This window comes from Passer domesticus, chromosome 7, assembly GCF_036417665.1.
Source record: "Passer domesticus isolate bPasDom1 chromosome 7, bPasDom1.hap1, whole genome shotgun sequence".
In the NCBI taxonomy this organism is placed as follows: Eukaryota; Metazoa; Chordata; class Aves; order Passeriformes; family Passeridae; genus Passer; species Passer domesticus.
In genome coordinates this window covers 62077705-62091633 of record NC_087480.1, presented here as the reverse complement: position 1 = coordinate 62091633, position 13929 = coordinate 62077705, and the positions used below count along the sequence as shown (strand labels likewise).

Below are 13929 nucleotides of genomic sequence, written 5' to 3'. Positions count from 1 at the left end.
TTTTAGGTCGGGATGCTGCAAGGAGGAAGGGTTTGCTGGCTAAAACCAGGAGTTTTAGGCTGGCCTGCTGCAAGAAGGTTTTGGTGGCTAAAACCAGGAGTTTTAGGTCGTTACCTTGCCTTCCAGAGGGAATGGTGCCAGCAGGGCCTGGAGAGGGCAGGAACCCCCAGGTCCATCAGGGAATGCCAGGAGGGATGAGCAGCACAGGGATGTGGGGAGGACCATTGCAAAGCTTGATAAGAATTAAGATAAGGATTCTTAGTGTGGCACTCCTGAATTTGAATCTTAATTACGAATTCTGAGTGTCCTTCAATGAAAGAAAACCAGAGGCAATGGTTAAGCACTATAAAACTCTGCAGAGGTTGGGAAATGTCTTCTCTGGTTGCTCTGCACTTTCTCCTCTCTGCCCAGTCCTATCCTGTGACACTGGTGAGGTATTTGCAGAGGAAAGTTTGGGATGTGCTGGTGCTCTCTGAGAGCTGGGGGAATTGCAGTTTTAATTATTTGTCAAGGGCAGCCAGAATCTTAGAAATGTGTTACTTTATGTTTTGTGGGCTGCAATCGAAATAAATAAATGGGGCTGAGAGCTCAAATGAGTGCCTGCACAGTGGGCAGCAGCACTTCAAATGCTTGGGAGCATTAGGAGGCTGGAATATGTTCCAGCAGCATATTGAACAATGGGAATCTCATCTGGAGCCTCGCAGCCAATTCTGTTTGCCTCCCCTCAGCTCTAATGAAGATTGACAAGGTTATCCAGAGCAGGAGAACAAATATTACAGGAATTGGAGATGTGTTGACACACGACTAAAGAACTACATGAAATTAAATTTCTAGACAGGAAATAGGAGCAAAATTAAGACAAGGCCACTTGAGAAAATGTAGGGAATATTCGTGCGAGAATTGTTGGGTTTTGAGATCTTGGGCTCATTTTGTGCCATTTTCACTGAATCCCAGACTGGTTTGGGTTGGGAGGGAGCTCAGAGCCACCCAGTGCCACCCTGCCCTGGCAGGGACACCTCCCACTGTCCCAGGTGCTCCAGCCCCAGTGTCCAGCCTGGCCTTGGGCACTGCCAGGGATCCAGGGGCAGCCACAGCTGCTCTGGGCACCTGTGCCAGGGCCTGCCCACCCTGCCAGGAACAATTCCTCATTCCCAATATGCCATCCATCCCTGCCCTCTGGCAGTGGGAGCCATCCCCCCTTGTGAACAGCCTCTTCCCATCTGTCCTGTAGCTCCTTCAGGTCCTGGAAGGCCACAGTTGGGTCTCACTGAAGCTTCTCTTCTCCAGTTGTTGGAGGAAGGTCTTTGACACTTATTCTAGCATTAAAGTAAAATATCAGGGCTGGCTCAGGTGCCCAGAGCAGCTGTGGCTGCCCCTGGATCCCTGGCAGTGCCCAGGGCCAGGCTGGACACTGGGGCTGGAGCACCTGGGGCAGTGGGAGGTGTCCCTGCTGTGGGAATGGGATGAGCTTTAAGGTCCTTTTTAACCCAAACTATTCCATGATTTAATCTAAAATAAAAGTTTGCAGGCATTTGATGTAAATATGAATTTTTACATGTGTTGTTGTGTGCTTTCCAGTGTGGTTTCAGTGCATGGTTCCCACCTGGTAACACACTCAGCATCCTACCACACCTCACACAGAGACTGTCAATAATCAGCAATCGATACAGTTTATAAAAGTCTGTTCTGAAGGGAAATTGCTGCATTTCAAAGGATGGGATTCTATCTTCCCCTCTCTTCTCCAAGTAATATGAACAGCCAACTTACTTTGAACATGAATTAGGAGACTGGGCATGCTTTCTTCAAAGGGAAAACATAAAGAGGAAAGAGAATTCCCACTGGTTGTTGCTATTAAAAAGCTGTTCATAGGTGAAGTGCTTAAGGAAACGGCTCCAGAGCAGCCCCCTGGTGCCCAGGGTTGTGCAAATATTGTCAGTGCCTGAGCGGTGCAGAAGGGGAATCGCCTGGGAAGGGACTCCAGGGGCACCTGTGGCTTTCCCAGAGTTCCAAAACCTGTTACACACAGACAGAGGCAGTTTGGGTAGCAGTGAGGGGGTTTTGGGTGTCAGCGATTGTTTGGGAGCTCAGTGTTTAAGTACTCAATGTTTAGGTGTTCAAGGTTTGTTTAAGTGCTCAATGGTTGTTTAAGTGCTCAAGGATTGTTTAGGGGCTTAAGGATTATTTAAGTGCTCAGTATTTAAGTGCTCAATATTTATTTAGGTATTCTGTGTTTAAGTGCTGAATGTTTGGTTGCTCAGTGTTTGTTTAAGTGCTCAATGATTATTTAGGTGCTCAGTGCTTAAGTGCTCAGTGTTAGTTTGGGTGTTCAATGATTGTTTAGGTGCTCAATAATTGTTTAAGCGCTCAGTGTGTCAGTGCTCCATGTTTGTTTGGGTGTTCAATGTTTGTTTAGGTGCTCAGTGTTGGGGGTTCAATGATTGTTTAAGTGCTCCATGTTCGCTTAGGTCCTCAAGGATTTTTTAAGTGCCCAATGTTTGTTTAGGTGCTCAGTGTTTAGGTGCCCAATGTTAGTTTGAGTGTTCAATAATTGTTTAAGTGTTCAATGTTTAAGTGTTCTGTGTTAGTTCGGGTGTTTAAGGATTGTTCAAGTGACTGTTTAAGTGGTCAGTGTTTTTTTGGTGTTTAAGGATTAAGTGTTCAGTGTTTAAGTGCTCAGTGTTTGTTTGGGTGGTCAGTCAGGACTGTTCCTTTAGAAAGGCAATTGGTGAAGGTTTCTTTCTCCTTTTCTTTCTCCTGGGTTGTCCAGCAATGTTTGTTTGGTTGTGTTGTGGGTGGAATGTTGCTTGGGAAGGTGGTTCCTCCTTCTCTGAGTGCACCATCCCCTGATCCCCCCAAACCCCCAGCGCTGGGAATTGCCATTTGTCTCAGGCAGCAGCGGGGGTGTTTAATGTCAGAGGCAACTGGCACTCCCCCTTTGGATCCCTTCTCCTCAGAAGGCTGGCCTGGGTGACTCTGGAGGTTGCTCTGTGCGTGGGCTGAGGTTTCTGGTTTGAGGGGCTCAGGGCAGTGCTGGGGCACAGGGGCACCCCACAACTGGGCCCTGCCCTGCCTGGCGGGCAGGGAGAGCTCGGTGAGCTGCTCCCCTCTGCGGGCACTGCTCTGCACATCGGGGCTGGGATCCTGCTCCCCTCTGTGGGCACTGCTCTGCACATCGGGGCTGCAATCCTGCTCCCCTCTGTGGGCACTGCTCTGCACATCGGGGCTGGGATCCTGCTCCCCTCTGTGGGCACTGCTCTGCACATCTGGGCTGGGATCCTGCTCCCCTCTGTGGGCACTGCTCTGCACATCTGGGCTGGGATCCTGCTCCCCTCTGTGGGCACTGCTCTGCACATCGGGGCTGCAATCCTGCTCCCCTCTGCGGGCACTGCTCTGCACATCGGGGCTGCAATCCTGCTCCCCTCTGTGGGCACTGCTCTGCACATCTGGGCTGGGATCCTGCTCCCCTCTGCGGGCACTGCTCTGCACATCGGGGCTGGGATCCTGCTCCCCTCTGTGGGCACTGCTCTGCACATCGGGGCTGGGATCCTGCTCCCCTCTGCGGGCACTGCTCTGCACATCGGGGCTGGGATCCTGCTCCCCTCTGTGGGCACTGCTCTGCACATCGGGGCTGCAATCCTGCTCCCCTCTGCGGGCACTGCTCTGCACATCGGGGCTGGGATCCTGCTCCCCTCTGTGGGCACTGCTTTGCACATTGGGGCTGGAATCCTGCCCCGGAGTTCCTGGGCTCTGCTTCCTCCCCGAGGCACAGCTCCTTTCATGCTGCACCAGGTGCTGTGAGGAGCAGTGATGGGAGGGGAAGGACAGTGCCAGCCCTGGGACCCCTCCCCATCCATCCCTGGGACCCCTCCCCATCCATTGCCAGGATCCCTCCCCATCCTTCCCCATGACCCTTCTCCATCCTTCCCCGGGACCCCTCCCCTTCCAACCCTGGGACCCCTCCCCACCCAGACCCAGGACCCTTTTTCATCCATCCCTGGGACCCCTCCCCATCCATCCCTGGGATCCCTCCCTGTCCATCCCCAGGACCCCTCCCCAGTGCTGCCCTGCTGGGCTGCTCCAGGGGGGCTCCTTCCCTCCTTCCCACCAGGACCTGCCCCCCGGGAGCTGTTCAATAGTGTTGTTAATAATGCATTAGTCTGGAGCAAGCAGCTGGGAGGTTGATCCAAAAATCTGACTGTTGCTGGCAAACACAGCCCGAGCCATCTGTGCCAAGGCCCTGTATTTACATCATCCATCCACAACCAGTTCCTGCTCTTGTAAATCAAGAGATCATTGTGATTCTCCTGAAAGATTCATTGTGGTGAAAGACTGCAGCACAATTAAATTTGCCTTCTTTTATTATTTATCACTAATATTCCAACCAGTGGTATATCAACAAAGTAAATGTTCCGGGAGATAAGCCCAGATGAAATCATGGATCAGCCCTGATAGAAGGGAGACAAATGGAGTCATTCAGTCATGAGTTTGGGCAGGAATTCTATTTCATGAGAGCCTCTGGTATTTTGAAATTTTGTTTTCATTCCGCCGGGGGTTGGAGATTGCTCCTGAAATATTCTGGCAAAAACGGAATTGCAGAAAAATGCGATTGTGTGCCAGCAGCACTGTGTGACATAGATTGTTATCTAGTGACCTGCTGGGGGGACCCTTGTGGGGAATGGGCTGTGCCTGCCAGAGGGCAGAGGTCTGCCGTGGATCGTGGGTCAGGAGGCAGCCCCAGGGCTGGCAGAGCCCGGGGCAGGAGCTCGGCTGGGGCTGATTCCCATGGGCTGGGGGCAGCACAGGGCTCACGCTGCTGGGGAAGGCTGCTGCACAGGCAGTGGGCTTTGCACACACCAGCACCTCACTCGCTCCAGAGCCTCCCGTTCTGCTCCAGCACGTCCCCTGGGAGCACAGCAGTGCGGGGGTGGGAGCTGGACTCCTCCGGGCTGCTCTCAGCCAGCTTTGGAGGTTTCTGCACCAGGAGCTGCAGGCTGGGAGAGGAGCTGCTTGGTCAGACGTGTGCTACCTCTGGGGCTGGTTATTTATTTATAAACCTGCTGTCTCTGCTATAAAAAGCTTTGCAATAGCCCAATAATAAATGCATTCATCACCACATCTGCTGTAATCACTGCAGCTCCTGAGCTGCTATTTGGCTCTCATTAGCTGCAACTCCCATTCACCTATAATTTTGGAGAACACACAATTATGTGTTATCACTCCTTCAAGTGATTACTACACTGGATGTTTTTAAGATAATGGCGTGGAACACGCCGTGATGAATTGCACCTCTCCAGGTAGTTTTGTTTCTGTCATTAACTCTATTATTTTATTTAAACCAGCCTGGAGGAGCTGTGGGGCAGGGTTGGCATCACCTGCTCGAGGAAGGGTCCCAGGTCCAGGATGATCCAATAAAGGACGTGGCCCAGCACACAATTATCTCCCTCCTGTCTGTCCTCCCCACTCACACTGCAGATATTATTATGAGGACACTGAAAACCCAACCTGCTTGCACCTGGAAAGGTCTTTTATTCATTAGGCTTTGATAGTGATAAAAGCCTTTTCAGGGAGAACGTGGGGAAGAACAGGAATATTGAGAAATCCCTGGAGCCTGGGCAGCAGCAGCTGGGAGAGAAGAGGGGAGCAGACCCCAGCCCTGCTGAGAGCAGGAGCAGCCACAGCTCTGCCTGCAGCTCCTCCTCCCTCTGTCCCCCCGGGCTGGCACTGCTGAGACCCCTCAAATCCTGATTCAGCTCTGGGTCCCTCAGGACAAAACTGACCCTGAGGGGCTGGAGCGTCTGCAGGGCAAGGAATGAGCTGGGAAGGGGCTGGAGAATCCCTGAGGGAGCTGGGAAGGGGCTGGAGAATCCCTGAGGAGCTGGGAAGGGGCTGGAGAATCCCTGAGGAGCTGGGAAGGGGCTGGAGAATCCCTGAGGAGCTGGGAAGGGGCTGGAGAATCCCTGAGGAGCTGGGAAGGGGCTCAGCCTGGAGCAAAGGAGGCTCAGGGGCCCTTGTGGCTCTGCACAGCTCCTGCCAGGAGGGGACAGCCGGGGGTCGGGCTGTGCTCCAGGAACAGGGACAGGAGCAGAGGGAACGGCCCCAGGCTGGGCCAGGGCAGCTCAGGGTGGGCACAGCAGGAATTTCCCCACGGAAAGGGGCTCAGGGCTTGGCACTGCCCAGGGAGGTTGGAGTGCCCATCCTGGAGTTGTCTAAGGATGTGGCACTTCACCATTCCTCTCTCAGCCTGAGGCAGCTTTGCTGTCCCTTCCCTTTGCAGTCCCTTCCTTTGCAGTCCCTTCCCTTTGCTGTCCCCTCTCCTGGGCTGTCCCCTCGCCTTTGCTGTCCCTGCTGGCCCTGTCCCACCTCCAGAGCAGCAGAGCCCAGGTGCAGAGGTGCAGCAGGAGCAGGTTCAGGTTTCCCCTGAGCAGCTCTGGGCTGTGCCAGGGCACTCTCAGGGTCTGGGCACCGTGGCCATCCTGGGCTGTGGCACAGCCTCCCCTGGGGTTTGGTCACATCACTGCCTGGGGAGGACGCCTGGGCTTCCTCTGAGAATTAAAAACAAGGAGCAATCTGCGTGTCCCAAACTGAAATGAAGGCGTTTACTGACAGCTCTAATCCAGCTGGACATTCCGGGGTGCAGGAACCCCTCAGCAGCACGCTGGGATATTGGAGATTTGGGGAGTAACAGGAAATGTTTTCCCATTCTCCAGACCTTTGCCTTGCTTTGCTCTCAGAGCTTATGGTGCTTTTTATTCCTTTAGTTTGTGTTTCAGTGTTGTGTGGTAAAAAAGAGTCAGAAAAAACTCTGACTTTGGTAGTGCTGTAAAATGAACAATCAGCTCCCAAATTTACCAAAAACCCTTCCCCTTGGGAATAGTGCAAAACCAAGAGGCAAAGCCATGTCATGCATTGTTTCCTTACCTCTCTGCACTGGAAATGTCTTCTTTGTAATTTCTGGAAGTCAGTGTTTCTCTAGCATAAATCTCCAGGAATTAATAAATATCAAATGCAGCAGCCAGACCCTTTTTAATATTTCAAATAATGTGATGAATTTGGGAGTAGCTCTCTGAAGCTGAAACCAAGGCTCTCACACCAACAGTGGGGTGGGATATTATTTCTGAGCCTTCAAAAGAAAATAATATGGGCTCCCATGAAGGAAGTGATTAATGACTGAAAGTTCTGAGCTTTACACTGCAGTGTTGTGTCCATTTTAGTATGAAAACACACCTGTGAAAGGTGGGGGAAATATTTTTGTATAACTAAAACCCAATGAATTTATTGCAGTTGTGGCAGCAGCAGTTTCTCCGTCCTTGCCATAGGGAAAAATCCATTTTCTGGTGGCAGGAGGGAAACACCCACTAAGGGCATGGCTGGGGGTTGTGTGCCAGGAAACCCCTGGGAATGTGGAAACCCCTGGGAATGTGAGAACCCCTGGGAAAATGGATTTTTTCCTGGTTTGGGTGGACTGGCAGGTGCTGAGGGAGGAGCCCACAGAGATTAAAGGTCACGTGGCATCAGCTGTAGGCAAAATTACATTTCAAATCCTGCAGGGGGACAAACACTTTCACTCTTAATTACTAATATTGGTCTGGTTCTCTGCTTGGAGAGTTTCAGATTGAGGGGTTAATCCCTGGTTATGTGCAGACAGATTTCCTGGAGCATCTCAAGCAGAGGGGATCATGGAGCCAGCAGCTGGAGATGCCCTGGAGCGTCCCCGTGTCCTGTGCTGGTGTCCCCTGTCCCCCCACAGCAATCTGGGTTCCCTGGCCACTGAACAATCCCTGGGAGGTTAATGATGCTAATTACTGCAGAGCTAGCACCGGGCTGGCACAGCACCCTCCTGTCCCAGGTGAAAGCCTCGTGCTGCTGTGAGAAATCCGTGGATCAGCAGAGCTGGAATGGTGCTGGGAGCAGGGCTGGGCTGGGGGGCAGCAGGGGCCCACGGGGCGGTGCAGGGCACCAGGAGAGCCCGGGCTGTTTGCAGGGCCTGCAGGAAATGCAGCCTGCTGCCATGGGGCTGTGCAGGGCACGGGCTGGAACCCCTGAGGGATCCCGGGAGCTGCTCCTCCCCAGAGCCCGGTGCCACCTCAGGCAGGGCAGGGTTCTCAGGTTTGGGGTTCCTGGGAGCAGCAGGGCAGGAGGGGTGTGCTCACTGCTGCTGTCCCTGCCCCTGTCCCTGCCCCTGTCCCTGTCCCTGCCCCTGTCCCTGTCCCTGTCCCTGTCCCTGTCCCTGTCCCTGTCCCTGTCCCTGTCCCTGCGAGGTGCTGGCTCCTGGGCACCCCAGGAGTGCAGCACAGCATTTGGGAGGCTGGCCCTGCTCTGAGAGCCCAGGCAGAGCTCTGGTTCTGATCCAAAGGCTGGCTCAGACACGTCCCTGCTCACACCCCTCCTTTGGCAGCCCTTCCACACTGCCTGGTGGGGCTGGGTTTGTGTCCTGAGCTGACACTGGCACCTCTCACCATGAACCGTGCTGCTGCTGAATGCTGGTTCTGGTAACTGGTGTTACTGGTGAATGGTGTCACTGGTAAATGCTGTTACAGGTAAATGTGTTACTGGTAACTGGTGTTACTGGTGAATGGTGTTACTGGTGAATGGTGTTACTGGTGAATGGTGTTACTGGTAACTGGTGTTACTGGTGAATGGTGTCACTGGTAAATGCTGTTACAGGTAAATGTGTTACTGGTAACTGGTGTTACTGGTGAATGCTGGTACTGGTGAATGGTGTTACTGGTGAATGGTGTTACTGGTAACTGGTGTTACTGGTGAATGGTGTCACTGGTAAATGCTGTTACAGGTAAATGTGTTACTGGTAACTGGTGTTACTGGTGAATGGTGTTACTGGTGAATGGTGTTACTGGTAACTGGTGTTACTGGTGAATGGTGTCACTGGTAGATGATGTTACAGGTAAATGTGTTACTGGTAACTGGTGTTACTGGTGAATGCTGGTACTGGTGAATGGTGTTACTGGTGAATGTTGTTACTGGTAAATGGTTTTTATCATTGCAGGGGAAGCAAAAGCTTCCCAGGACTGGGGTTTTTAAACCCTATGAAATGGTTTTGATCACCAGTTTCCCTTCCTCTGCCCTGCCCGGAGCTGGCTGCCCTCAGGGGCTGTGCTGTGCCCATCCCCTCCTGTGACCCCCGCTTTGCTCTGGGCGTCTCTCCTAAGGCCTGGCACAGCTGAAATTCCCCAGGAAAGGTGAAATTGTGGCAGCAGCAGCAGCTCTGCCCTGTGGGGACAGCCAGGGCTGGGCTGGGGGACAGTCTGGGCAGTGGGGACAGCCTGGGCAGTGGGGACAGCCAGGGCTGGGCTGGGGGGACAGCCTGGGCAGTGGGGACAGCCTGGGCTGGGCCAGCGCCGCTCCCACCGTGGCCATTGAGGCCTCAGCTCCCCAGGGACCGATGTGAGGAAATAAATTCTGTAAATAAAACCCACAGCCGGGAGGGGAATGAGCAGCAGGGCCAGTCTCCGTGCAGAATTACGGGCTTGGAGCTACAGCAGATGTGAAAAAAGCAAATTCTGAACACAAAAGCAAAAGGATCAATAACGTAAATGACTTTAAACTGGAGGGAGGCAGGGTTACACTGGAGATTAGGGACAAATCCTTCCCTGGCAGGGTGGGCAGCCCTGGCACAGGTGCCCAGAGCAGCCCCTGGATCCCTGGCAGTGCCCAAGGCCAGGCTGGACACTGGGGCTGGAGCACCTGGGACAGTGGCAGTGTCCCTGCCAGGGCAGGGTGGCACTGGGTGGGATTTGAGGTCCCTCCCAACCCAAACCATTCCAGGACTCTGAGATTTTTCTCCTGCCTAGCACTGCCCAACACGTTCCATCTGCAGCCCAGGAGGGTCCCAGCCCCCTTGGACACAGGATGTCCCCACTGCTGGGGTGTCTGGAGCAAGGCTGGGGAGCATTCCAGGCAGTTCCAGGCAGTTCCAGGCAGTCCCTGTCCTTCAGGGCAGCCAGGTGGGATCCCAGCCCGTGGAGGCTCCTGGAGCAGAGCCCCTGTGCAGTTTTAATTAAGCAAGTGGAAGAACTGTTTTTTTTACAAAGATTAATGGATCTCTGTTTTAATTATGGTGGAATAATAGACTGGAGAGCTGGGAAAGTGGGAGGCATTAAAAAAAGAGGATTAAAAACTTGAGGGAAGCTGGGTGAGACTATATTTTTCCGTACTTACAAATTACAGAAGATCATCCCCATTAATAATGATTGGAAAAATAATAAAGTGCCCTCAGCCGTGTATGACAGTTAACATTAAAATCTATTTTTTATTCTTGTTGTGTGGGGAATTTCTGATTACAATCATCAGTTAAAAAAGAAACTCTGCTTTTTTCCAATCTTCCAAATTTAAATATAGGAGAATTTTCTGCTATGGTTTCATCAATACTTTTCCAAGCCATGGCAAGGTAAAAAGAGCAAAAGTCACTTTCATTTAATGACTGTTACTTTAGTTGTGCTGCAGTGTTACTATTAATTGCTAAAAATAATTGGTTCTATGCATAGATTTTAAAATTACATTGCAGGAAATGCTGCTGGGATGTGCAGGGAATTAAACAGAAACAGAATTAAGGGAAAGAGAGGAAAAGGAAAAGAGAGGAAAGGGGGAAAGAGGAAGGGGAAAAGCAAGGGAAGGCCTCTGATGTTTGCAGTTTTTCCTGCTGGTGATCCTTTCAGTGAATGATTTCCCAGATATTGCTGTAGGAGTTTTATTGTTATTATTTTTGTTAAAGCTCCTCGTGCTCTGCTGGAATCCCTGCCCTGCCCTGGGCAGGAGAAGCACAGTGACACACAAACCCTACGTGGAAAGGCTGCTCTTCCTTAGGAGATTGTACAGGTCTGGGGGAAAGGAAAGCCTTCCCTTAAACAGTAAAAAATCCTGGATTTTCCTCATTTCTGCTGCCCTGCAGAAGGCCAGTGCAGGCTCTGCTGGCCAGAGGCTCCCGTGGGAGGGGCTGTGCTCTGCCTGTCCTGCAGGGATGCCAGGGCTGGGAGCTGATTTGCAAACAGCAAGGGATTAAATTCGTTAGATTAGAAAACATTTCTGGGATGAATCATTTGATTGCTGCTTCCGTGGGGTAAATATCACTTTATCCATCCCATCCCACGTGGCTGGTGGGAAGCAGAGGATGTTGGCTGCTGTGGAGCTGAAAACCACCCTGGTGAGGGCTGCAGGCAAACTGGGCAGCAGCTCTGGAGCAGGGCTCAGCCACAGAGCTGGGGAGGGGGCAGGGGAGCTGGGGGTGCTCAAGGAGCTCATCCAGGGTGTCCCAGGGTGGCTGGGCTTGGGAAGGAGCTCCAAGCCCAGCCCATCCCACCCCGAGGTCCTGGAGGTCTTTTCCAGCCTCATTGATTCTGTGAATTCTGATTTTTATTTTTTTTCTGGTGAGCCATGCAGAGAGCAGGGAGTTGGTGGAGCTGGGTTTTTGTGCTGGGAGAGGAGGAGGAGGAGGGGGCTGCTTTCCTCTCCTGGGGAAGGATTCACAGTGCTAAGGCTTCCTTCCAAGTTTTGGACGTGCGAGTGTGGATAAACAGTGGGAGAATGAAATTAATGAAGTGGTAAATGCTCACTGAACTACAGGCTACCTGCAAAAATGCTGATGTGTAATTCGGGCAGTCCCAGAGTGGGGTGGCGTGGGGGGGACCTTAAATCTGCTCTCACTCCAGCCCAGCCCCGGGCAAGGACAGCTCCCTCTGCCCAGGTGCTCAGCTGTGCTGGGAGGGACTGGATCCAGCTGTGCTGATGGACTGGGTCCAGCTGTGCTGGGATGGAATGGGTCCAGCTGTGCTGATGGACTGGGTCCAGCTGTGCTGGGATGGACTGGGTCCAGTTGCTGCAGAAAGTCAGTGGGAAAGGAACACGTGCTAGAAAAACCTCCATGAATTGGAGCTTTCTCTGCCTCTCCCACCCTGCTGCTCAATAGAATCAAGTTCAAAACGTTCACAGGACTCTGAAAGAGGCTCCTTGCCTCCCCAGAGTGGGACCAGACCCTACACAACTCCTCCTGCAGGGATCCCAACCTCAAAGTGCCACTTTCCAGTGACATCCCAATTCTCTGCTCTATAAATGGGTTTTTTATATCCCACGTCGCCTCAGAACCCTTTCAGATTTAATGTTGAGATCATTAATTAAATGAATGGTTATTCTCATGCTTTGTTTCTGAACCATTTCAGCCTGATGTTTCCAGTTCCTTGTTCCTGAATGGAATGCCATTTTCCACTTAAACAATACTGCCAGATGCTTAGGCCACCAAATCACCATTTTCTCCCTCCAGTTTCTGTGGCTGTGCTATTTTAATGTTTCATCAAAGGGATGAGCTCTGTTGCATTCCCTTCTTCTCTTGGATTTCCTTCATGTAGAAAGCTCTTTATGGAATAAAAATGTCCCATTAGTCTGTTGCCCTTTGTATTATCCTCCTTCCTACCTTCCTCCAGCTTTTAAAATTGTTTCAAAGCCTTAAATTCCAAGGTGGGCATGGGGGGTGAGTCTAAAATTTGCCTAATTCATTCCCCACGATTCCTGAAGAGTTGTTAATTTGTGGAGAGAAACGCAAATTTCCTGTGCCACAGCATCCCTTCCCGATGGCTCCTGGGTGTGCAGCTCCCTGCTCTCAGCCCTGAGCCCGTTATTCCAGCACTGCCCTGCCTCTTCCCACGTGCTGGGTGGGGAAAATGGAGCACTGGGCTCTTGAGCCAGGCTTGAACACCCTCCAGCCCCTCAGGCAGGCTCAGGCTCCTCCAGCAGCTCAGAATAAAGCTGCTTCTGCCTCTTCTCCCTGCCCTGGGACCGCCCACTACAGCCCCCGAGGGAGAGGAGCTCCTGGGATGGGATAATGGGATGAGATACGATGGACTGGGATGGGATGATGAGATGATGGGATGATGGGATAATGGGATGGGATGGATGGGATGGGATGGGATGGGATGGGATGGGATGGGATGGGATGGGATGGGATGGGATGGGATGGGATGGGATGGGATAACGGGATGGGATGGGCTGTCAGGTCCCTTCCCACCCAAACCATTTGGGGGTTCTGGGGTTCTGTGAACCCCCTGCAAAGAAGCTGGTTTGGGTTCTCTGCTGTCTGGATAAAACTCTCGTGGCTCCTGAGCTCAGCAGCAGAAGGGGGCTGTGCCTCAGGAGCAGGGCAGGAATTTTCCATGGAGCACACGTCGCTGCTGACCCTCGGGGCTGAGGCTGCAGGAGAAAGGGCTGGGCCAGCCCAGGCAGCAGTAATAACTGAGGCTTTCCTCCTGGTGCTCCAGCAGCCTCTGCCACAGGAGAACAGGGCAGGGAGAGCAGGGCAGACAGATATATCTGTGGTTACTGCGTTTGCCAGCTGGGCTTTGGGGTTTGGGATGGTTCTGAGTTAACAGGGGGCTCCCGTGTGAGCTCAGCTCTGATGAACCCCAGCTGCGCTCAGCAGCGAGCGGCACGGAGCAGTCCCACGGCTCCACGCTCAGGCTCTCCCTTTCCCCCAGGTGTTACCTGGAGGATGGAGTCTCCAAAGGGGCCTGGCTGAACCGCTCCAGCATCATCTTCGCGGGCAGTGACAAGTGGTCCGTGGATCCGCGCGTGTCCATCGCCACGTCCAACCGCCGCGAGTACAGCCTGCAGATCCAGGACGTGGACGTGACGGATGACGGCCCCTACACCTGCTCTGTGCAGACCCAGCACACGCCCAGGACCATGCAGGTGCACCTCACCGTGCAAGGTAGGGCTGGGGGAGCACGGGCTGGGAGCGGCAGCCCCTTCACAGTCCTTTTCCTTTCCTTTCCTTTTTCTTTTTCCTTTTCCCTTTTCCCTTTTCCTTTTCCCTTTTCCTTTTCCCCTTTCCTTTCCCTCTTTCCTTTTTCCTTTTCCTTTCCTTTCCCCCTTTCCTTTCCCCCTTGCCTTTTTCCTTTTCCTTTCCTTTTCCTTTCCTTTTCCTTT

The 13929-nt window shown here is 52.6% G+C and overlaps 1 protein-coding gene across 7 annotated transcripts in view; it reads left to right on the top strand.

The window, feature by feature from the left end:
- The window catches only part of NEGR1 (neuronal growth regulator 1), a 187419-nt gene that overhangs the window by 63560 nt on the left and 109930 nt on the right, over nucleotides 1–13929 (top strand). For all 7 annotated transcript variants that reach the window (XR_010366633.1, XM_064429220.1, XM_064429217.1 and 4 more), the window contains exon 2: nucleotides 13479–13711. Coding sequence is in view for 6 of the 7 variants with exons in the window: in XM_064429220.1 (XP_064285290.1) it covers nucleotides 13479–13711 (233 nt within the window). In the remaining variant the exon portion in view is untranslated. The remainder of the gene's footprint in view (nucleotides 1–13478; nucleotides 13712–13929) is intronic.